The sequence below is a fragment of the Hyaena hyaena genome, unplaced genomic scaffold, assembly GCF_003009895.1.
Source record: "Hyaena hyaena isolate Hyena2069 unplaced genomic scaffold, ASM300989v1 scaffold_441, whole genome shotgun sequence".
NCBI lineage: Eukaryota > Metazoa > Chordata > Mammalia > Carnivora > Hyaenidae > Hyaena > Hyaena hyaena.
In genome coordinates this window covers 434,157-456,397 of record NW_024081074.1, presented here as the reverse complement: position 1 = coordinate 456,397, position 22,241 = coordinate 434,157, and the positions used below count along the sequence as shown (strand labels likewise).

At 39.7% G+C, this 22,241-nt stretch overlaps 1 protein-coding gene and 1 pseudogene across 4 annotated transcripts in view; one reads left to right on the top strand and one right to left on the bottom strand.

Annotated features, from left to right (window-relative positions):
- Nucleotides 1-14,341, top strand: part of IWS1 (interacts with SUPT6H, CTD assembly factor 1) — a 38,605-nt gene extending 24,264 nt beyond the window's left edge. For 2 of the 4 annotated variants that reach the window (XM_039253200.1, XM_039253199.1), the window contains exons 6-14: nucleotides 577-674; nucleotides 1,267-1,417; nucleotides 1,982-2,064; nucleotides 3,318-3,447; nucleotides 4,318-4,435; nucleotides 6,096-6,207; nucleotides 6,758-6,814; nucleotides 9,516-9,627; nucleotides 13,970-14,341. In XM_039253200.1, the coding sequence (XP_039109131.1) occupies nucleotides 577-674; nucleotides 1,267-1,417; nucleotides 1,982-2,064; nucleotides 3,318-3,447; nucleotides 4,318-4,435; nucleotides 6,096-6,207; nucleotides 6,758-6,814; nucleotides 9,516-9,627; nucleotides 13,970-14,101 (993 nt within the window). In that variant the 3' untranslated portion in view covers nucleotides 14,102-14,341. Of the gene's footprint in view, nucleotides 1-576; nucleotides 675-1,266; nucleotides 1,418-1,981; nucleotides 2,065-3,317; nucleotides 3,448-4,317; nucleotides 4,436-6,095; nucleotides 6,208-6,757; nucleotides 6,815-9,515; nucleotides 9,628-10,092; nucleotides 12,190-13,969 lie in introns of those variants that run through there. The other 2 variants (XM_039253201.1, XR_005531939.1) reach the window with 2 other exon arrangements.
- A 3,072-nt stretch (nucleotides 14,342-17,413) lies between these two features.
- On the bottom strand, nucleotides 17,414-17,860 carry LOC120245963 (annotated as a pseudogene).
- Nucleotides 17,861-22,241: the final 4,381 nt, after the last annotated feature.

Here is a 22,241-nt window from a genome sequence, read left to right as displayed (position 1 = left end):
TGATAACCTGTAGTAGTGAGAAGCTAGGGAAACGGGTGTACTTACGCTTTGCTGGAAGGAGAGTTAATTAGTATAACCTCTGTGGAAAGTTTGGTATTTCACAAAATTTCAAATACATACACCTAAATGTCAGTAGCAGAACATATAAACAAATTATGATTGCAGTTGTAGGGTGAAATAGTGTAAATCCTTAAGAATGAGGATACTTTATGCCAATATGAATTTCAGGTCTCCAGATTCTATTGTTAAATGTGGAAAGTGCAGAGCAGTATACTGTACCCAGTGTGTAGAGTGTGCTGCCATTTGTATAATAAAAGGGGATAATAAATACATATGTATAGAAATAGGTGTATAAATGTAGACTTAGGCTATTTCTGGAAGGAGACATAAGAAAACTAGTAGCACTACCGTCTAGCGTGAGAGGGAGCTTTTTCGCCATGTGCTATTTGATATGTATTTAGTTTTTGTTCTTTGTGGATGTGTTACTTTAAAAAGGCAAAAAATTTGGGAGCAATTATACAGAAGAAAATCTGTAAGAAGGTTTTGATAACCCTGGCAAATTTACCCTACCTTTAGGGTTTTAACCAAGAAGATTTGGAAGAAGAAAAAAGTGAAACCCAGGTAAAAGAAGCAGAAGATTCAGATTCTGATGATAACATAAAGAGAGGAAAACAGTAAGTTGTTTTTTTTTTTGTTTTTAATTTGTGAAAGAGAACTTAAAACATGAAGATTAGAGCCTATCAAACTTTGTTTTTTCTTATTTTGGTTCCTTATTGAAGTGTAGGAAAGAATTTATCCTATTTTTCTCTTTTTTACTTCTCTATATACAGTGCTATGTGAAAATCTATTTACTCTTGTTATTATTTTCATTTGCCCTGCACTCAGTTGTCTTAATTTGTGGGGTTATATGGTGTCACCTTCCCCAAGTAAGCTCTTGAGTTACCAATAAACCTAATAATTAGAATACTTTTTTTTTTTTTTTTTTGAGAGAAGCTGACTTTGAGGTCCTAGGGTCAATAAGGTAAAGTTTTAACTACAAAATATTACTCGATTGAATTTCACATACTTCTGTTGAGATGGTTGGAATCTGTGTTCAGAAAAGTCTGGTATCTTGAAAGGTGCCAAATTAGAAGTACTTGCACTTTAGAAGAAAGTAGCATTTCATAGAGTTAGAATTAAGAAAATTGGTGGTTATAAACTACGACAAAAGAAAATACGTATTTAATAGGGAATTTGTATTTCACTTGATTTTGTGTTGCTGCTTAGTATGGACTTTCTGTCGGATTTTGAGATGATGTTGCAACGGAAGAAGAGCATGAGCGGCAAGCGCAGACGGAACCGTGATGGCGGCACTTTTATCAGTGATGCTGACGACGTCGTGAGTGCCATGATTGTCAAGATGAATGAAGCTGCTGAGGTGAGATGGATCACTGCAGGCTTCCTCTTTTCTTTCCTCACTGGGTTTGTTGTGTGGTCTTTTAAGGGAGGGGAAGGGGAAAGTAGCTGGAGAGAACATAGCTGAAATAAGACTGAACATGGGTGTTTAGTTGTTGAAATGTATTGTTTTGTTTTCCATGTTGGTACAATTTGAAATTTTCTGTAATTAAAATAGGAGAAAGCACCAAAGTAAACACTGAAACTGTTCTTTAAGAACAGTAACATTGTTCCCCTAAATTTGTAATTGTTGAAGCTATTTATTCTAATAGTTTCGTAGGTTTGATTAACATAGACAGATACAGAATTTGACGTTCCACAAAAAAATGTGTTATCCTTTCTTGTAGAAAAACATTGTTACTTGGCGAAATCGCTGCTTTAAAGTTTAGGGGGCACCTGGGTGGCTCATTCACGTAAACCATCCAACTCTTGATGTCCCCTCAGGTCTTGATCTCAGGGTCATGAGTTAAAGCGCTGCCTTGGGCTCTGTGCTAGGCTTGAAGCCCATAAATACTGCTTTTTGAAAAATATTTTTCTTTCTTGGTAGGAAGACAGACAATTGAACAATCAAAAAAAGCCAGCACTGAAAAAATTAACATTATTGCCTACTGTGGTCATGCACCTTAAGAAGTAAGTATTGTGTTGGGGCGCCTGGGTGGCTTAGTCGGTTGGGCGTCTGACTTTCGCTTGTCATGATCTTGCGGTTCGTGGGTTCGAGCCCCGTGTCGCTCTGTACTGACTGCCAGCTCGGAGCCTGGAGCCGATTTCAGAGTCTGTATCTCCCTCTCTCTCTGACCCTCCCCTGCTCACGCTGTCTCTCTCTCTCTCTTCTAGAAATAAGTAAAAAAAAAAAGAAGTAAGTATTGTGTGTCCTTGAAAATTTTTTTTCCTTTTAATGGAATAATACTCAAACTATATGGAAGAATGACTGCCTTCCATCCATTCACAGAAAAATAATAATGAATAGAATTTCCTAAATCATGTTACTTCCTCTCAGATCTTTAACCCTTGCTCCCTGATACAAACAGAACAAGTGGCAAACTGATAAGGAAGAAGAGCATGTAAACTACCATGTTCTTTATAGACCGTCTTACCTTGAGTCTGGTGAAGTTGCATCTCCTTTCCCAGTGTAATGGAGAGCAGAGCAGATTCTGAGGGACTACTTGAAGCGTGTATTGTAGAGTCTTTTATGACCAGTTATTATCATGAAGTATGTCACTGGTCCTTCTGGAATAAGGACATTTTTTTTGATAGATCCTTGATATGAGGCTCTTTCATTGGTGTACTCATATTCCTGACTAACTTTGATTTCTCCTTGATCCTAACCATAGCCAGCAACATAGGCTAGAACTTTCCACTAGAAAATTGCTACCTTAATCCCAAGAGGCAGTTCTCTGTTGCAGATTTCATATATGTAATATTGTCATAATATGCCAATAGAATAATTGATTTTGTACATAAAATGGAATTTAAATATATCTTTGGAATTTTTTTTTTTCTGCTAGGAGAATAATATTTTCCTTGGTGTCCTGCAAAGAATTGCATAATTCTGGGTTCTCTATTACCTAACCGGTTCAAGAATCTCTAAACATTATTTTTTTGTAGTTGTAGTAATTGGAGCTCATTATTCTTACTATCTGATTCATATCAGCATTAACCTATTTTGTGTATTACACTAAAAATGTGTAATTCACATTTTTAGTAAATGATCTTTGCCTGTCAAATCTGTTTTTAAAGTAGAAACTAAGTTTCATCTTGCTTTTGAAACAATATGAAATAACATGTGAGTAACTTTTAGTTTGTGGAAATTTCACTATAGGAAAATACAGTGGAACCAAGATACATAGACTTGACTTTTTTTTTTTTTTTTTTAATTACTGCAGGCAAGACCTTAAAGAAACATTTATTGACAGTGGTGTGATGTCTGCCATCAAAGAGTGGCTCTCCCCTCTACCAGATAGGAGTTTGCCAGCACTAAAGATTCGAGAGGAGCTATTGAAGATTCTACAAGAGGTTAGATGCAGATAATCTGACTGTATGCTCCTCTAATTATCTGATGTGGTTTGTATAATCACAACTTTGTCTTACCATGTACTTGTACATTCCCTCTCCCATCGTCTGCCAGAACAGGGCGCTCATGTTATATAAGTTTAGTAGGAACATACCAAATAAGATGAGCATGACAATAAAAAGGGAGGTCTTACAAAATTTCATATAACTATAGAATTGAAAGAAAAGGATCTTGGAGTTGCTATTGTGTATCTGAGAGGAATCGTACAATAGTGGACATGTTCTAGGGAGGCACTTGAAGTACAAAAGGCACCAACTTCAGTCAGATAAAGTTGCATGTGAGTCTTGAGCTGGGCTGCCTTTATGTGGCTGTGACACCTTGGGCAGGCTACTTAACTTCTGAAGGAATTCCCAAGGAACTTCCTATGTGCTAGGTGTTCATACATGTGTTGGTTGATTTATTCCTCACAACAAACCTGCAAGGTAGGTGTATTCTACAGATGAGGAAATTAAGACTCAGAGAAGTTAAATGACTTGTCCAAGGTCACATAACTAGCAGATGGCTATGCTTGGGTTCATACTGATTCAGAGGTGTGTATCGACTCTTGTGTTAAACTGCTAACCTCTGAGTATGGTTAGTTTACATTTTCTCACATTGTTAAGTTTTACTCTGACTTGGTGTAATACTGAACTCTCAACTCATGATGTGAACACAGAGTATTTTTGTGTTCAATGTCTACAGACCTTGAAGATGGATTTTTTGTTACTGTGTTGTGAAGGAACCAGGCCTTGGAGGTCCTCTAGAGTAGATTGGCAGGACTCCCAACTTCTCAGTGATTAATGTGTGTGTGTGTGTGTGTTTATGTTCCCCAGCTACCTAGTGTGAGCCAGGAGACCCTGAAGCATAGTGGGATTGGACGAGCAGTGATGTATCTCTATAAACACCCCAAGGAATCAAGGTCCAACAAGGATATGGCAGGGAAATTAATCAGTATGTACATTTTGCTTTTTGTTTGTTGTGTTTGTGTATATCAGAAAGACATGTATATATAATTCTTTTTTATCAAGATTCATTTAAAATGAGTTCATAAAGTAGAATAGAAAAGTTTTTGGTTAATTTCTTGTAGGTACCAGGTTTTTTACCCTTAGACTTAAAATATTTCTCAGCATATTTAAGTATGCTGTCAGTATTAAGGATAACAAGTGAAAAGGGGTCTACTCCTGGACCAAGAGCATATATAGAGAGGGCGTTAGCGTACAGCCCTAGAGTCAGTCATACCTGGGTTCAAATCCTTATTGCGTATCCTTAGGCAAGTGATTTAAACTCTAAGCCTTGGTTTCCTCCTCTGTAAAATAATTATGTATTCACTTAAATAAAAGTTAAATGAGAGGATATATATAAAGCATAGTGCTTAGCACATAGTAAGTCCTCAAGAAACGTTAGCCACTAGTGATATTGTTGTTAACTTTTATAATGATCTCCAAAGCCTTTTGCATGTTCTATTTATCTATTTAATGATACCAGAGAGATCCAGTAGTCTGGATGAAATTCATCTAACCTATTAACCATATCATTTATGAAATCCTTCAGTTTTAAGAATGAAAACCACGTGTGTTTTCATCATTCTCCTTAACTCTTCCTGTGCTCCCTGTTAGGAATTTTTTTAACTTCAAGGGTGTATCAAAAAAAAGTCACTTCTCCTATATGTGAATACAGTAATTATTTTTCTCTTGAACTTCTTTCTTCCTGAATCTTCTCCTGAAGATTATCAAAACTTTTTAGGGAGAAACTTATTTTGTGTTATAAATCAGAGAAATGTTACATTTTTGATCTTGTTAATAATTTTAGTGCACTATCTATTATATGATAAACTTCTGATGCTTTTATGAATTAGTTCTCAACTCTGATTTTGCTCTGGGCTGAGAGAAGCAGAATATTCCCAGTGTTACCCATGACACATTATAATAGCAATTCTGAATCCAATAGTGGAGTCGGTGGGCCTATGTATATAAGGATACACAGACTCCCTGCTTCCTTCTTATTTGATAACATCTATATTCTGTCTGTGAAGGTTCTTGCTTGTTTTGATAGTGTATTAAATGGAGCAGTTAGCCACATTATTTTTGAGAACAAAACCGTCAGTTGGCACCTCTGGACTTTCACTGACTGAACACTGGGCATGTAGTAATTTTCTTCATGGTTACATCACTGTAGCAGCTTTCTTAGACTTCATGAAGTCTAGACTCTACACTGCAGTATTAAAATGCAGTTTTTGAAGATGTAGACCATTTGACAATTTGACTTGTTCTTGGTTAGAATAGGAAAGTAGAAGAATTTTAAGATTTTCTATTTTCAGTAGAGTAAGATTTTTAGAAATTAGGCTATGAAATGTCAACATAGCTAGTTGATAACTATCAAAGTGAGTCAGGTGTTACCTTCTGTAATCCTCTGTGGTGGTTATGAATGTTTTACACTGAATTCTGAATCAGCTGGTTATGATACTGGTATTACATGCTGAAATAATGGTATCTTTAGGGAAAGAATATTCTAAATCCCTGGAATATTACATCACACTGGGTGTGATTGTTTCAGGGAATGGTAGCAGAAATGCTACTTTGTGGTCTAAACATTCTATTTTTCCATGTGACAGATGAATGGTCTCGGCCTATATTTGGTCTTACGTCAAACTACAAAGGTATGACAAGAGAAGAAAGAGAGCAGAGAGATCTAGAACAAATGCCTCAACGACGGAGAATGAACAGGTATGAGTAAGTGGAGCAAATTTCATTGCAGTAATTCCATTGTTTTGTAAATAAGATCATTAAGAATCCTGCAAGATGGTAGGATTTTGTTTTTTCTGTCACCTGGATATGTCTGTGGAGATGATACGTTTTTAGTTCAAATGTGGCACTCTACAGGGAAGGCCCACACTCCCTCCTTTTTTGGTTCATTCTGGTGGAATTTGGCGTCTGCCACAGTTTTAGAGGTTGCTTGTGCAGAAAAAACTTTCCCTTTCTCAGGCCCATTTTCAAATTCTTAGGAAAAAGTTGTTACTGGTTGATTTTGTATCAATAAACGATATAGTTGCATCCAGATGGCAGGGTTATAAGTGACAAAAATGGCAGTTACTGCTCACCCATGTTGAAACCTGGTATACAAATGATTGTTAAAAGAAGTACTTTCACAAGGTGAGGAGCAATTTTCCCAAATTCAGGGTAAGGGACTACCTGTGGTCTAAAATGTTGCTTTGCTGTTTTTTCTTAGTAATAGGACTCTGACAGTCCTGGTGTGTCATGATTACTTTTTTCACAGCACTGGTGGTCAGACACCCCGAAGAGACCTGGAGAAGGTGCTGACAGGAGAAGAGAAGTAAGATTTTCTTATTGTGTTTTCTTCTTAGACTTCACAGGCAGTTTTCTGCTTGCTGCTTCGTTTTAAGAAAGATTGCAATGAGACCATGTTATGTTCACATTGGTGGGGATGATTTTCAGTTTAGCATTTATTGACTACCCCCAAATACGGTGGCACTCTGGAGGAGAGAAGATTGAGAAATAGTTTATCCAGTAAAGATTTTGTTGCTGTTTGTTTTGTGCTAGACTCTGTTAGGCTGTGGGAATACAAAATCAAATTAAAAGTAGTCCATGCTCATAAAATGTCTGTAGAGGGATCACAGGCAAAGGGCAGAGCTTACGTGAAGATAACGGGGCTATTGTGCAAGGTCCGTTTGAGGGATGGAAAGTAGACTGAAGTGGTTGGGTAATAGTAGTCTGGTGCCCAAGATGGTGGAAAATAAGGTTCGAAGTGTAGATGTGGGCCAGATTTTGAAGGGCTTAAATTCAAGATGAGGGCTTTTTACTTCTCTTTGTGATTCTGTAGAAAGTGGACAGAGACTTGAAATTGTCAGATGGGATTTGGGATGCTGGTGCTGCTGGCATCGTGGGGCGGAGAGTTGGAAGGCAGAGGAACTGAAGACAGTGAAAGAGTTAAACTCAGGTGGTATGGGGATGCAGAAGGTTAGAAGACTTATTAGCAGGGGCAGAATTGTCAAAAATTGGTGACTGTGGGTGGGGAGTTTGGCCAGAGTTGAAGACACCAACCACCATTTTACCGCAGGTAACTGAGACAGTGGTGTAACCATTTGTTCAGATGGAGAGGAAGACTAGATTTTGAGGGAGGCGGCACCCACATAGTGAGTGGGGTTAGTACAGCGAGTGTTGGCAGTGAGGCAGCACCCCCATCGCAGGGGGTGGGGGCTGAAAGGGGAGGGCCAGCATTGTTGGTTTATGGATAGGACTGATGGGACAGACACCAGCTTCAGGGGAAAGTAGGTTATGTAGGTTATGAGAAGTTTCTTTGGCTAGCCACATAATTTATTTACCTACTTGAAGATTATAGAAGCTTGATGTTAAGAGTAGATTAAACAAAAAGAATGGATTAAATTCTGTGCAAGGGAATAGAAACCATGTAGAATTATTTATTCTTCTCTCCCACACCAACCTATCCAGACCCACTCTCCCTTTACCACTAGGGATGGATGGTTACCTAAAGGTTGAGTGATTTAAATGCCCAGACATTTACAAATAGACCTTACTTTAGAAGGATGCTAGTCTTAATTTAGTCTCAGATTTGTACATAAAAGTAACTGTATGTCACACCATCAGATGCTGGCAAGGATGCTGAGAAAGTAGCTCAGCTGCTTCATTGCTCTGGGTAAAATGATACAGCTACTCTGGGAAAGTTTAGCAGTTTCTTATAAAGTTAAACATGTTGCACTTGTTCCCCGGGGCATTTATCCCAGAGAAATGAACACTTGTGTTTGTACAGAAACCTGTAAATGAGCATTCAGCTTTATTCATAATAGTCTAAACTGGAAACAACTCAGATGTCCTTCAGCAAGTGAACGGTCAAGCTGTGGTACATACTATAGATACCACACGGCAGTGAAAAGGAACCAAATATTGATGGGTGTAACAATTTGGATGGGTCCTCAAGGGTGTTATGTTTAGTGAATAGAGCCAGTTTCAAAGGATTACATGGCGTATTCTGTTTATATAACATTGTTGAAATCCTACAATCACAGAAATGGGGAGCAGATTCGTGGTCACCAGGGGTTAGAGGTGGGCAGATGGGGTAGGGAGGTGGATGTGTTGTTGTACAAGGGCAACAGGACAGTCCCTTGTGGTGAATACATGAACCTGCACATGTGATAAACTTGCATAGAACTAATAAATACACAAACACAGAAATAAGTGTGAGTAAAAATGGAGGAATGTAAATAAAAACATCAATACCTAGTTGTGTTCTTTTTTATTGTTGTTGGTTTGTTTGTTTTAAGTATTTACTTATTTTGAGAGAGCACTCAAGCAGGGGAGGGACAGAGAGAGGGGGAGAGAATCCCAAACAGGCTCTGTGCCATCAGTGCAGGGCTGAGGCAGGGCTCGATCTCATGCCTGTGAGATTTGACCTGAGCCAAGGTCAAGAGTCCAGCACCCAACCGACTGAGCCATCCAGGTGCCCCAGTTGTGTTCTTGTAGCATAGTTTTGCATATTGTTACCATTGGGAGAGACACTAGATCTTTCTGTATTGTTTCTTAAACTGCATGTAAATCTGTAATTATGGCAACTTTTAACAACAAGAAACAAAAATTATGTATTAGTTGCATATACAAAACCATATAAACTGCCTTATGGGCATACTCCATTTTGAGGGATCATTTTGGCTATTTGATTTTTCACCTCACAAGTGAACCCATGAGGAACTCCACTAGACCATAGAATTGGAATTTAGGGCTATAATGTGGGAAGCAACCTTGGAAAGAAGTGAGGCTTGACTATATCTGAAGCTGAGGAAAGGCTACAAGAAATGCTGAAAATGCAGAGGAAGTCTGCTTTGGGAGGGGAGCAGAATTCTTAGCGTAAGGTGAGTGTTGGGAGGCCAGCTGAGAGAGCAGGAGGGCAGATTGGGTGACCCGGAGAGGCAGGGTGGGTGGTTGATACACCTGTGTAGCTGACTCAGCTGGGCCCAGCTGTGGCCAGCTACATGACCGCACACTCTTCTTCCTGTCCTCAGAGCTCTCAGACCCGGAGATCCTGGATTCTGTGCTCGTGCGAGGGTCCCCATGCCCTCAAACAAGGACTACGTTGTCCGACCTAAGTGGAATGTGGAAATGGAGTCATCCAGGGTAAGCAAGCAGGGAAATGGCGAGGTGGCTCTCAAGTGCAAGTTACTGTTTTATCTTTTCACTTTGTGGATAATGACTCTTTAATGGCTCTTGAGGTTTATCTGATCTAAAGAGAGCTGTTTTCTGGTCTCTTAGCTAGCCAGGTCATTCATTGCTTGTGAGCTTTGCTTCAGACTTAAAGCAACATTATCAAGCCAGGAAGTTTCTTCTCATTAATCCCTTTATTTCAAGTGAATCGTGAAACCTGTAGTGTTTTCGTGCAATCATTTTTTTTTAGAGCCATGAAAAACAACTCCCCTGCTTCTGCAGTCTCCCCCCTCCCTTTCTCTTCAGCTGTTTTAAGTAATTCTGTTGTAAAATATTTAGGGCAGGCACTTCCTCTGTCGTCATTGTGAATACTACTCCGTGATCTACATTGCTCTTCAGTAATCTTTTTTTATTCTCCATTCAAACCACTCTCTCTAGCCTGGTATTCTTAAAAAGGGCCTAAGCCGATTGGAAAAGCATAAGAGGCGATTTGCAGAACAGAAACGACTCAGCAAAGTGCACCGTGCTGTCAAGTTCAGCATTGAAGGCAACAGGATGCCCCTGTAGTCCTGGCCCTACCAGAGTGTATCCAGGAGGTACCCCCAGGGAAGCATGCTCTGTGCATGGGCTTGAATTGTCAGCAGCTAGAGTGAAAACAAGTGTGCGTGTGCTTTCTTAACCAGAAAAGGCCTGGCCCACTTTTAGTTACTGAAGAAATGACCTTAACAAACATTTTGTGACTTTCAAGTCCCATCGAATGTTTAGAAATGGATATGGAAGTTTTTTCCTTTATTAGAACCCCAGAAATTCATATATAATTAAGTCCCTGATAAGTATTTGGTCTTCCTCCTACCCATTTTATTAAAAAGGCTTTTTTAAGGTCCAGAATCATAGTGGTCTGCATTACAGGCATGTAAATGTAAATGTAGCTTCTTAGTGGAAAGGAGGTGGCTTTTCCCCCCAGTGTCTGTGCATTTGAGGACCCATTGCATAAAGCCTTACACTGAGTATTTAGGAGATAGATTTGATTTGTACATGGTCAGATATGAAAGAGTTGGGATCGTTCCTAAAGCCAGACTCCCTCCCTGCTGTGCTCTGACAGTAGTAGCAGCACCTTTGGAGCAGCGTGCTCTGGAGAGTCTGAGCACGTTGCCTTCCTCTCGTGACTTCTCCATGACCCCTGCTCGGGCGTCTCTCATGGACTACACTCACCTTCGTGCCCATTCACTTCTGCTGTTGAGCTGCAAGCAAAACAAAGCACACTTTCTTACTTTCTGAGAATAAATGAAAGACAGAAGAGCACTACTGCTTCAGAGCCAAGAACTTTTTTGTAACTTCCTTCCCCTTTTTTATACTTTTACCATATCCACATCCCTTGATATCCCTTCTCTTCCTCAGCTACCTCTCTTTTTACCTTTACTTTTTTCACTGCCTTTTCCCTCTTTCTGTCCTTTTCTCTGGTACTTTCTCTTCTCCAGCATACTTACTTTTGAGAATTGGGAACTAGCATATGGCAAAGAAACTGGAATAAAAGTCTCAGTGGCCACTCTTCTTTGGAAGCCTATCTGTGTCCTGAAGGGCATGTGCCCTCCACCAGTATGTGACAGGGAGGTGGGAAGAGGTGGCCTGGCCTCCTGCAAGAGCAGGGAGGTGACCAGCAGGAGGAAAGGGAGATTTAAGCTGAATTCCTTTCCTTCATCCCAGTGCTCCCAAGATCATAATGTGCCAGTATTTATCTAGGCCTGAGTCTGCCTGCTCGAGCTCTGTCAGTAAATCAGTACAGCGTGACCCCAGAGGCCGCTGGTTTCCTGCTACATTTAGGATTTTGTCCTTAAAACACTAGACACTCTTTCCCCTGTGCAGGAAGAGTCCTTATGGGTTCGCTCAGGGCGTCCACACCACACAGACACTAAGAGTGCTGTTAGAAAACGTATTTTCCAAGAAGAAAATTGTAGTGAGTAAATGGCTTTCAAATGAAGTTCTTTGTTTTAAATGTCATTTTAACCTTTGAAATTACATAAGTAAATGTAAAACACTATAGAATAACCCATTCCCAAAACCCTGCTCTTCAAAGTCACCACTATTAACAGTTTGATGTGTTAAATGTTATTTCCAGTAATGGTTCAAAGTTATTTTTTTCTAGTTGTAATTATAGAAAAATTTGAGATTAGAAAGGGAAATCACGCACAACTCAAAAGCAGTTTGATAACAATTTTGCCCTTTTTTTCTATTGATACTTTCATATAATTAAAGTTATTCTGTATATAATTTTGGTCACTTCCCCTCATTAAACCACCTTATAGTTTTATCATTTATAATGGCTGCCTAATAGTCTATCATGTGAATATATAATTTGTTTATTTATTCCTCTATGGTTTCTGATTTTTCACTCCTAAATAATGCAGTAACCTATACTACATTGTATGTTTATATGTTAATTTATTTCATGGAGTGCTTTTAAGATAATACTAAAATGACAAAAAGCAATGTATGTTTTTATAAAAACTTTTAAATGCATAAAGCACAAATAAAATTAATGTCATTTGTAATTCCACTACACTTTAATATTAACATTTTGGGTTATTTCCTTTTTGTCCTTTTTATATTGTACATAAACGTTGCTGATTTTGTGCTTTGGTATTTTTGTTTTCAACTTTTATGCAAAATTGTTATTTTATACTTTGTTGGATTTGTGTTTTACTTAACATGGTAAAAATTCGTTTGAGTAAACATTCTTCAGTGACTGAATATTGTGTCCTAATACAGTTATACCATAATTTTTAAAAACAAACCCATCTTGCTAATCTTTTAAGCTGCTTTTGGTTTTTCACTGATAAAACAGTGTAGCATATACTTTTACTGTCCTAAGGAAGTGGTACAGAGTTGAATCAGGAGAGAGATCATTGAATTTGGCACGTTAGGTACTATATCCTGTGTGTTTCCAGGCTTGGGGAAATTAGGTGTCTGCCAGCAACATGTCTTACAAGTTCTGTAATTAGGAGTGGATTTGTGTCACCTGGGTGTGTCCCGTTTGAGGAGGCTAGAGGGCTCAGATTGTTAGGGTCCTGGGAGACACTGTTGGCTGGTGTGGAAAGCTGCTGGGGGTTGAAGAATTGGTGCAGATCTGAGCAGGTAAGGCTTCTGATGTGGACTGACTACAAATACTAAAAATCAGGGCACATGGTCTGAGTCTAGAGGTGGGATAAGACTTGGGAGGCTCCCCAACTCAAAGGAACTGGTACCCACCCCACAGTGTCTTCTAAGCACCCCTTTCTCTTAGCACTCTTGGAATTGGGCTTCACAGAGGATTCAGAGTAAACATCTGGGGAGAAGAATCAGAAAAAGTCTTTAAACCACTCAGCATTCTTAAAGATCGGAATGGTCAGTCACTATAGTCAACAAGAGTTCACCCTGATCTTTGACAGAAGTGGCAGACCTTCTTGGCATGTCTAAAGTATCGATTTCTGGAGACTGCATCTCTTCAAGACACATAATTGTTTCAACTTAGAAATAACCAAAACCCAAATCTTTAAACGTAAAAGGCAAGTGTAAAGAGATGCAAGAAGTGGTAAGCCCCTTGGATCAAAAGACTTAAATTGACTTTTCTTTTTGTGTCAAGTATACTTATAAATCTAATTCATTCCAAAGTTGTAGTAATAACAGTAATAGCTGATATTTATTTTGAGAACTGACTGTGGGCTAGTATTGGACAGTATTACCTCATTTACCTCTCCTGGCGCTCCTGAAAGTACAGACCAGGGGCCTGATTTGCCCAGGGCTACAGACCCTGCTGAGGCAGAGCAAGACTCACTTCAAGTCTGAAACTAGAGCTCCGTCACTTACCGTGTTCGCTTTCCTCGGCTTCTAACCTCGTTCATTATGCTTCAGGCTTTTTCCCCCAGGTGACTTTACTTGCCTTAGAAGATCAATTCTTCACGCCAGCCCTGTTTGAAGGTGAATATGATAAGTGGTCAGCTCCATGTTGACCTGTGAAAGGGAAAAGCATACAGTCAGAATGTAATTTGATGGGATCAGGGGGAATCATGGTTTAAATTGTCCCTCTTTCATCTAAATTTCTGTGGACTGAGGCAAAATTTTAAAATAAGGCACAAACAAGTGTTCGTTGTTCTTCATTGAGAGAGTTTAATATGCGTACATTGCTAACGCTTGCTCTGTTGTCCCTGAGGTCACCAAAGCAATTACAATTATTCCATAGATAGGAGCCCTTTTTAACTTTCAGATAAACGAAGAAGAAACACAGCGCTGGATTTGTGTATTTCAATAATTTGCTCTTTAATTTCTACCCCACTCTTAGTTTCAGGGGACCTCCAAGAAGGGTATCAGTCGACTGGATAAACAGATGAGAAAGTTCACTGATATCAGGAAAAAAAGCAGATCTGCACACGCAGTGAAAATCAGCATCGAGGGCAATAAGATGCCATTGTGACCTTGCCTGGGATGTGTCCCCATCTCTAAGAAATGCGCAATGGACTCTTTGGAGGAAGAAGAGGATATTTTAAAATTTCTTTTTTAGTGTTTCTGTAAATGATTCCACTTGTATCAAATGTTGTCATAGGACTCGCATTTCTCTCACTTGTATTTAAAACTGATTGTTGGGTACTTTGTACAGAAGACTACTAGTCCTCCTTCTATAAACTTTACACAATAAAGTTCCATTCTGCTTTTGGGGGCCGTCTCTTCATTGTCTTAGAGGATCCATTCTCAATGGGAGTGAAAATGGTTCTTGGTGAGGGGAAAAAAACGGTGTTATGGTGGTTTGTGACCCCTTGAATTCAGCCTACCTGAATTTGTGTGGGTAAGGAATTTGTGTGGTCTCTATCTTGGGTTCCTAACAAGCAGCTTCTAAAACCCTTGGCATTTCCTGTATGATAGGCATGACATTGTGATGCTAATGAGGTGGCTCATGGTACCCTAGATAGCTTGGTGGGGCTGTCACCAGAAAGATCTACCATGTAATTTGAGGGCTTAGACTTTGGGCAGGCCTGATGCATGGTAGGTGTGAGGAGATTGAGTTCAGGCACGTGCCCAATGATGTCAGCAATCATGCCTGAATAGTGAAAGCCCAGTTAAAACCTCTGACACTGAAGCTCCCTGGGGCCTCGTGTTTGGTGAGCATGCTGCGCAGCTGAGATGGTGATGCACCTTCATTCCACACAGAGAGGATGTGGGGTCTCTGCCTCCTCCCAGAATCTGCCCTGTCCTGGGTGTCCTCGTTTCGTTGGTCTTCCTGCTTGGAGTCCTTTATAATAAAACCATATATAAACATTGTGCTCTCCTGAGTTCTGTGAGTTACTTTAGCAAATTTTTGAACCTGAGGGGATCATGAAAACCCCCAGATGTGTAACCAGTCAGTCAAAAGTGGGCATGAACCCACTTGCAGCTTGGCCTCCAGAATGGGGGCAGTATTGTGGAAGACAGCCCTTAAACTTGTGGAGCCCCGTGCTAACTCCCAAGTGGTTAGTGTCAGAATGGAAATCACAGAACCCTAGTTGGGGCTGAAAGGAAATACCAACAAAATCTTATTTCCTACAATTTCTTTTGTTAGGGAAATCTTAATTACTTGATATTAATTAATACGTTTTCTCATGGGAAGGGTGCTATAATGAAAAAAAAAAGGTGAGAAATACTGCCTCTAGAGGAAATATGGATATAACTGAAAATATCTTTGCCAGTTACTGATAGCATTTGGGCAGTTGGATAGATTATAGTTGATGGTTATATTCTGCTTTTGTGATACTTTGTACTTATTTTAATAGTCTTTGTAGATTTAATTATGAGTCATCTTTGATTAGTCAAAATGACTAAATCCAAGAACCAGTAATTCTACTCTGCTAGGAATTGGAGTAGGGTTTCTGACAACCTTGAATTTACAAAAAAAAATCTTGCCATAAAAACTTTACAGCCAAAATAGCATGCAGTGTATGCACTTAAAAGAATCTCTCAGAACCTCTACATTTATTCTCAACAAGGTTAGAAGCACAGAGATAGCTATAAAAGGCAGGTACAGAAAGATACTAGGTAATCACTAATCACTAGATGGAGATGGAAACAGTTTCTTTCTACACTGCCCTTTTGCTACATATAAATAGCCTCAAAAAACTTGTGAGAGTAAAAAAAAAAAAGCACAGCCACCTATTGAAGCCCATGTTGATGACCCTGGTCATTAAAAATTCTACACAAGAAAGGTAAGAGTCATACTTTCTAAAAAAAGATTTAGTTTACCAGTATGGCATCTTGCCATTTAATGGGGTAAGCTCCAATTACCTGATGATTCCTCCCATATAGGGTAAAACTGTTGGTGCCAGGTAGTCAAGTGATAATCATACCTGAGGAATTCAAAATGATGTGGAGGTTATCTTATACTATATGGAAGAGAAGATTGGTTCTGTATAAGTGATCCTTGGTCTCTGGGTTATTTTAGAGATTACCAAACCTGGCCTAACAGTGGCTTTTTTTTTTTTTTTTTTAATTTTGGGAACATGTCCAACTTACTGTTATGTGGCAAGATTGCCAGAATAAACTCCCATACACCCTTCACCTATATTCAACCAATTGTGAACATTTGGTTCACAAATTTTATACACAAGTAACTTGCTGATGGCTTGTCTCTTGGTTCCCAAATATTAAGCATATTTCTCTCCACAAGGACCTTGAGTTTGTCCCAGTGTTGATGGTGGTAACTGACCATTTAAGTGGAGTAAAACAGTCATATTCTTTCCAGTTGAAAAAATTGTTGACTAATTATAAATCTCTTAATTGTAAATATGTAAAATACATGTAAAACTTGACATCTTAAAGTACCATTTTAAGTGTACAGTTAGAGACATTAAGGCCGTTCACTGCACCCATCAGTTCCTTTCATTTCCAGAAATCTTCATCTTACAAAGTGAAACTACCCATTGGACAGTGGCTCAACATTCTCTCCCTGTCCCCCACACCCCCACCCTTGCACTGGAATCACTGTTCTACGTAGTCTCTCATTTTGTCTGTGAATTTCATATAAATGGAGTCATACATTATTTATCCTTTTTGACTGATGGATTCACTTAGCATAACGTTCTCAAGGTTAGGTTCATGTTGAAATGTGTCAACATTCCCTTCCATTTTAAGGTTGAATAATATTCGCGTATGTAGATACCACAGTTTGCTTATCCATTCATCATCTGTTCACAGACATTTGGGTTGCTTTTACCTTTTGGTTGTTGTGAATGCTGCTGTGAACATGGGTGTGCAAATATTTCTTTGAGACCCTGCTTTCAGTTCTTTGAAGTATATACCCAGAGTGTTGGATCTTATGGTAATTCTAATTTTAGGGAACTGCCATTCTGTTTTCTGTAATGGCTGCACCATTTTACATTCCTAACAGTAGTGCAAAGGATTCCAGTTTGTCCACAGCCACACCAACACTTATTTTATGTTTTGTTATGGGTTTTTTTTTTTTAATAGTACCATCCTAATGGGTTCGAGATGGTATGTCATGTGTTTTTGATTTGTACTCCGATGATTACTGATATTGAACATCTTACTGCTTTTGACCCCTTCTTTGGAGAAATACTTATTCAAATATTTTGCCCATTTTGTGGATTGCCTTTCCATTCTTTATTCTCACTGAATAGCCTTGGCCCTCTTGTCAAAAATCATTTCTGGGCTCAATTCCATCAGTCTGTATGTCTGTCTTTGTGCCAGCAAAGAACTTGGAGAGAACTTGTTCTTGGAACAGAACCAAGTTTTTATTTGTTTATTTCTCGCATTTGAAGTATTCCTCAATGACATCCTTGGCCTGCGACTCTTTGCCATAGTCCTTAACTACCACACAAAAGCAACCAACCACTTAATGGGGTATTCCCTCTGTCAGTTTTACAGAGGCCTACCCATTCCCCTAATTTCTCATCATCAACCTTAATTAGGTTGATTTTGGTGTTCAGTACAAAGGGCCACCACCAACTTGACATATGTAGGCTCATCAGAGTTGGAAGCATACACACAAAGGTGGGCTCGGCACTTGTCTCAGGCTTTGGCAGCTTCACGAATTCCACATGCTAGGTCTTCTCAGTACCTCTTGTTAAGCAGTGTTAACGTCCATTACACCGCGGGCAGCAATGCCTTCCTCAGTCATGGAGGTGGGTTATGGGTGGAGCCCAATCTCGAGTGCACCTGAGCCTCTGCCTCCGTGACACTCAACGAAAGAGCATAACACTTTTGATTACTACAGCTTCGTAGCAAATCTGGAAATCCAGAAGTGTGAGTCCTCCAAGGTTGTTCTTCAAGATTGTTTTGACTATTTGGGGTCCCTTGAGATTTCATATGAAACTTGGGATGGATTATTCTTTTCAATACACATCATTGGGATGTGGATAGGGACTGAACTGGTTCTGTAGATCACTTTGGACTTTTTAACAATATGAAGTCTTCCAGTCTATGAACACAGGATGTCTTTCCATATATTGTTCTGTTTCATTTCTTTGAGCAACATTTTGTAGTTTTCAGTGTGGAGGGATGTGTTTATAGACATTTTCTTTGTAGTTATGGTAATTACATAAAATATACTAAGCTATAAATATTTTTAAACAATTTTGATCACATACAAAAGCTACTTTATAGTCTACCCCTTTTTATGTTATTGATATAAATCGCATCTATATATATTGTATACTCACGAACAGACTTATTTTTTATGCTTTTCTATTTTAAATTCTGTAAAAGAAGTTATGATAATAATAGGTTTTATATTTGTCCATGTAATTAACTCTACTGGAAAGATTTACATTTTTGTATGGCTTCGAGTTACTTAGTAGCATCCTTTCAACTTGGAGGACCATCTTAAGCATTTCTTCTGGAGCTTGTCCAGTGGTAGTGAATTTCCACAGTGCTTGTTTATCTGGGAATATCTTAATTTCTCCCTCATTTTGGAAGCATAGTTTTGCCAGATACAGAATTCTCAGTTGATGGGGTTTTCTTCTTGCAGCACTTTAATTATATCATCTGACTGCCTTTTGACCTGCCCAGATTGTGCCCTGGGAGCCATAGAGGGACCCCTTTACCAGTAAAATGCTCTGCGTTTTTTTTGTTTTGTATTTTTTGGAGGGCTTTGGATTAACCATTGTTTCCAAATCAACTCCACACCCACCTTAAGATTGTCAGGCCAAGCTCCATACGGTCTCTATTCTTGTGATCTTCCCTCCTGTTGTAGAAGCAGACATCTTCCCATCCCAGTTGCACTGAAGAATGGGTACGTGTAGTGTGGAGTCAAGTGAGGTTGGTTACCTGTGTATAAAAGGATTGCTGAGAGTTCAAGTCCTAAGAGGTGGAATTGCCTAAGGTAGACACAGGCTAGAAATGTTACAAAAATGCATGTGTTTCTGTAGTGAGTTGTCTCAAGTTGGCTGATTTTTGTATGTTGAGCTACAGATAGGCATTTCATATGTTGATCTGTTTTTAAAGAAAGTGGTAGGCTGTGTCCCAGTATTATTAGTATGCCTCATTTTAAGCAAGCTCAGTATATAAATATAAAGATTTGACCAAAACTTGGAGGCAACAGTTTATAAAACAATTTACTGTAAGATTTTTTTAAAAAACAGTCTTGCTCCTTTAAAGCAATATTTGAATTAAAAGCAGAATTTGAAGGAGCAACTAGGGGAAACACCACTTATTCTGGAAGAGGAGTGTTTGGGTCTGTGCCTCCCCCAGGACCAGCTCAGTTCTTAGGAAGCCCTGGGTCTCAAGGTTCTTTCCGAGGTGGGGCCACAGTCATAGATGCACCGAGGGAGGTTCAAAGTGTGTCAGGCCCTAGGGCAGCGAGTTAGTCCTTAGGTTTATTTGACTAGAGAGCAATGAGTGAGGCTTTAAATAAAACATTTTGTAAATGTTTTATAATGATATGTTAAAAAGTCGATTGAAAGTAAGGGAACATGGAGTTTGGTCTTCAACATGTGAGTATCTCTGTGAGTGAGGGAAGTCTGTGCTCATGGTTTGAGAGTCAGGAGAGAAAAGGAGAGGGGGTTATCAGATTGCCCGCCCTTTGAGTTTTGGGGAGTGATTTCTTTGTAATTCTTTTCTTTCTTGTATACGTTTTGACCAAAAAGTTATTTTTTTGGCTAGAGATGGTAGAGAAATAGAGTTCCCCATACCAGCTCTGTGTGAGGCCAGTACAGGTCAGTAAGCACGGGTTTTTTGAGGAGCTTGCCTGTGGGCGACAGGCCAGTGTAGTTAAGGACACCCATTCCAAGCTGGCCTCTTTTGAAACCCGTGTCAGGAGGAAGGAGGACCAAGTCAAAAAGGCCATGGGGTCCCAGGGGTCAAGGACCAGGTCCATCTCGTTGTCACCGTTCAGTGTGTTGAGTTGAACACGCTGAATATGGCGCTTCACATTTTGACATCAATTGTACTTAATTCTTTGAGATGACATTGTCCCTGTTTTACAGATGAAGAAAATGATGTTCATAGAGAACAAGGGTCACCTCCCTGGGGAGTGGCAGAGGCCGAATTCAAGGTTAGGTCCCCTTAGTCCAGATGCCTGGCCACCTTTTCAGTAGGACCTTTTCCATATGGAGTATGTGATACTTTCTGTTGTTTAGGCTTTTATTTTCCGTTCATTCTGAAGTACTCCTATTCTGGGGGCGTCTGGGTGGCTTAGTCGGTTAAGCGTCCGACTTTCACTTAGGTCATGATCTCGCGGTTCGTGGGTTCGAGCCCCGCGTCGGGCTCTGTGCTGACTGCCAGCTCAGAGTCTGGAGCCTGTTTCAGTCTGTGACTCCCTCTCTCTCTGACCCTCCCCTGCTCACGCTGTCTCTCTCTCTCTCCCTCTCTCTCTCTCCTAGAAATAAATAAAACATTTAAAAATTTTTTTGAAGTATTCCTATTCTGGTTTATTGAGGAAGTCAGAGAGAAAGCCATGAGGTGGAAAAAGCCATTCAGGCGTTTCCTAAGAAATAGTGTTCAGTATGAAGTAAAAAAAAAAATCACATTTAGGAGAATTTTAGTGTAATCATGTTATCCTTAGAGCAGAATTCAGAATGAAATTGATCTATCAAGCGGTTATCTTTTAAAAAACTTTTTAGAGCAAAAAAGCGAAACCTTATGTCAATCCCACAGCCTTGATGGTATTACAAGGAGTATCCTGTGCATTTCTCTGCTGAAAGGGAAACTACAAGAGGGCTCATGCATTTATGGTGTCCAGGTAACTATTCTATTTATTTTTCAAGAAGTCACCATTATCTTTTCATAGAGATAAAATGTGTTCCAAGTGATAAGACTGACCAAAGTCACACTGTAAATAGCAAACCATCCATGGGTCTGAAGCTGATTCTGCCTCCAAAGCTTTCATTTATGCTGTGGTGTTTTCTGGGTGAAATACTAGGATTTAAATAGAGGGTTAGAGCTTTTCTGTTGAGCCTGCAGTTGACCATGGACCTTGTTAAACTTGTACCAGCTGAGGGGCGTGTGGGTGGCTCAGTCAGTTAAGTATCTGACTTCAGCTCAGGTCGTGATCTCATGGTTTGTGGGTTTGAGCCCTGCATCAGGCTCTCTGCTATCCATGCAGAGCTGTCTTCAGATCCTCTGTCTGCCCCTCCCTTGCTCATTCTCTCTCTCTCTCAAAAATAAATAAGCATTAAAAAAAAAAACTGTACCAGCTGAGATGAACCTCTGTGTCCATTCTATTCCAGGTTTTGCTGTTACTGCTCAAGACCACAAACCTTGAATAATACATGAAAGACCTCAAGACTCTAATAAAGCTAATGTCCCAATGGGCCTCAGTGGGTCATGGCTGGAGAGGGACTGAGAGTCAGCCATAGTAGTAAATAGTTTGGTGATAACCTTCTTCAGATGTTACATTCACTGACTTATGTTAGGACTGAGGATCCTGGGGAAAACTCTTGAATTTTGTCCAATATTGGGTTTGATTATTGATGGGATTCGCGGGCTGAAGTGGCCCCAGCAGAGGCCCATTTGCAGAGATCATGGGAGCCCCAAAAGAAAATTCATTGTAAGAGAAGGGCCAGACTGAGAAAGCAAACCCTTCCACTCAAGAAGATAGAATGCTGAAGGCAAACTGAAGATCCTGGTATGTCCTGATGCAACTATCGTGGGGGTAACTTTGCTCCCTATCGTGGGACCCAAGAAAAGGGCTGTAGGTATGAACAAAGCTGTGTCAATAGGTGCTGTTAACACTGGAGTTCAAAAAGTTTTTCTGTGGAACAGCCCTGACCATCTGTAGAAGGAACGCTCTTACCTCACAGCCCTGCGGAGTCCCAGAATTCTAATTCTTCTGTTCAACCAATGTAGGGTATGGTGACCAGAGCAAACCTCCCTCTTGAGATAAATCTGTGGAACTATCAGGCCCTGAATGTGCAAAGCCTTGGCCTGAGCAGCCATAGCCACCTATTTAGGATTGTGTGCACCCCTAGGATTCCTAGAAATATTTGAGGAGGAAGGATTTTCCTTGAGGTAGGGACTCCCTACACTTGCACAGGTGAGAACTCAAAGCCATTGAGATTCAGATATTAATATGAAACTATTTCATTTGTATTCATGGCTGATGAAGGCTAGGAAAGTTTTCCTTTCTGCTG